Source organism: Musca autumnalis, unplaced genomic scaffold (assembly GCF_047663935.1).
Source record: "Musca autumnalis isolate F117 unplaced genomic scaffold, ASM4766393v1 scaffold_5, whole genome shotgun sequence".
In the NCBI taxonomy this organism is placed as follows: domain Eukaryota; kingdom Metazoa; phylum Arthropoda; class Insecta; order Diptera; family Muscidae; genus Musca; species Musca autumnalis.
Genome location: NW_027412088.1, coordinates 184,836,808 through 184,838,370, shown reverse-complemented (window position 1 = coordinate 184,838,370; position 1,563 = coordinate 184,836,808). Strand labels below are relative to the sequence as shown.

Below are 1,563 nucleotides of genomic sequence, written 5' to 3'. Positions count from 1 at the left end.
AGACAAGAGAGACTTCACTTATATGAATGGGATCTAATTTTTAACGCAGGTGTGTCTTAAGAAGTCACTTTTAGAGATGTTTCACATGGTTAAAATACTCAGGAAATGGAGGTATTTTTGCTAACGTAGAAAAGTGATATTTTCTGTCCTGTGAATCAAACCCGGACATCATTGTGCATACCATTGCACACAATCGACTTATGAAATGCAAATTCAATAAATCCCCTACTGTGTTGTTTTGTTTAGAGTCTGTGTGGAATAGAGAATCTGAACATGACCCAAAGTCTCCGATTTTGGATGGTTTGAAAGTTTTGATCGCCATTTTCTTTATTAAACCAACTGTCGGTTGGCGCATCTCTGATTTTGTGACATAATTTCGAAACCCAAATTCAGTTTGATTCTAAAAAAAATTATAACAAATTCAACTAATGCCAAAATTCAATATTTATTAAAGAAAAATAAAACACTGTAAAACAAAACAAATTTATGTTTTTGTTTTAATTTCGAAAAATCTTAGAATGTTTCTCCAAAGTGTTGCGGCAAATTTCGTCTCTCCTTTAAACTCCCGAATTCTGTTTAATCCATGAACGCAAAGCACCAACATAAGTGTACATGGCCGGTTTGCCTTCAGCACCACAACCGAAACCCCACGAGACCACACCGAACAATTTATTCTCCACTGTCAGGGGGCCACCACTATCCCCCTGGCAGGCACTTACTTGGCCACTAGGATGACCAGCACAAATCATGCGATCGGTAATACCGGGAATATTTTGGGGATTACAAAAGTCACGACTCCACAACTGGACTTGGGCAAATTTCAGTTTATTTGGTAATTGTAAATTACCATTGATGGCACCAAAACCACTTATGGTGGCCAAAGTATCGGCGGCAAAGTTAGTGTCCATATCAGCCAATGCAACTTTATCAACCGCAGTTGTTCCCAGCGTCAGAGGTTCAGCCAAACGTATCAAAGACATATCATAATCTTGACTTTGTGGATTGTACTGAGGATGGATAATGAATTGAGCCACATTTAGAGTTTTGCCATTACCGGCCAAAAGATCAGTGGTGCCAACAACAACTTTCATGGCAGCGGGATTTTGTTTGATGGTACAGTGGGCAGCGGTGACAATGAAAGTTTCGGATATTATAGAACCGCCGCAATGATGACGTCCATTTAGCTGCAATGATACTTGATGCGGAAATTGTCCTGGGCTGGCAAATTGCCCACCGATGATACGGCTGGCACAGGAAATTTGTCCCACAAGGGCGGCAAAGAGTAAAAACAAAAACATTATTTAGAAGATTTGGAAATGTTGTTAAGAATTTTGCAAAGTTTGAATTTGCACTGATTTCCCAAGGTGCAGGAAGTGTCTTTTATACTCAAAATTCTAGCATGGAATACTTCGAATGTTGTGACATTTGAAATAACAATTCACCAAGGGGTGCCAAAAATATAAGTTCTAACGTTTTTCTACGGCTTGCCATAATCTTGACCTGATTTCTGCTTAAGGTGCGATGCCCTCCACTGACTAACATAGTTGGTTGTAGGCTTATCAC

The 1,563-nt window shown here is 39.4% G+C and overlaps 1 protein-coding gene across 1 annotated transcript; it reads right to left on the bottom strand.

Moving 5' to 3' along the window:
- Positions 1–557: 557 nt before the first annotated feature.
- LOC141387239 (trypsin-1) lies at positions 558–1,302 on the bottom strand. The gene has a single exon (XM_073956600.1). It carries the CDS (start codon positions 1,296–1,298, stop codon positions 558–560), a length of 741 nt encoding a protein of 246 aa, XP_073812701.1. The 5' UTR covers positions 1,299–1,302.
- Positions 1,303–1,563: the final 261 nt, after the last annotated feature.

Bases quoted from the DNA above. Each gene is read 5' to 3' on its own strand.
- LOC141387239 (XM_073956600.1), bottom strand. From the start codon at position 1,298: ATGTTTTTGTTTTTACTCTTTGCCGCCCTTGTGGGACAAATTTCCTGT.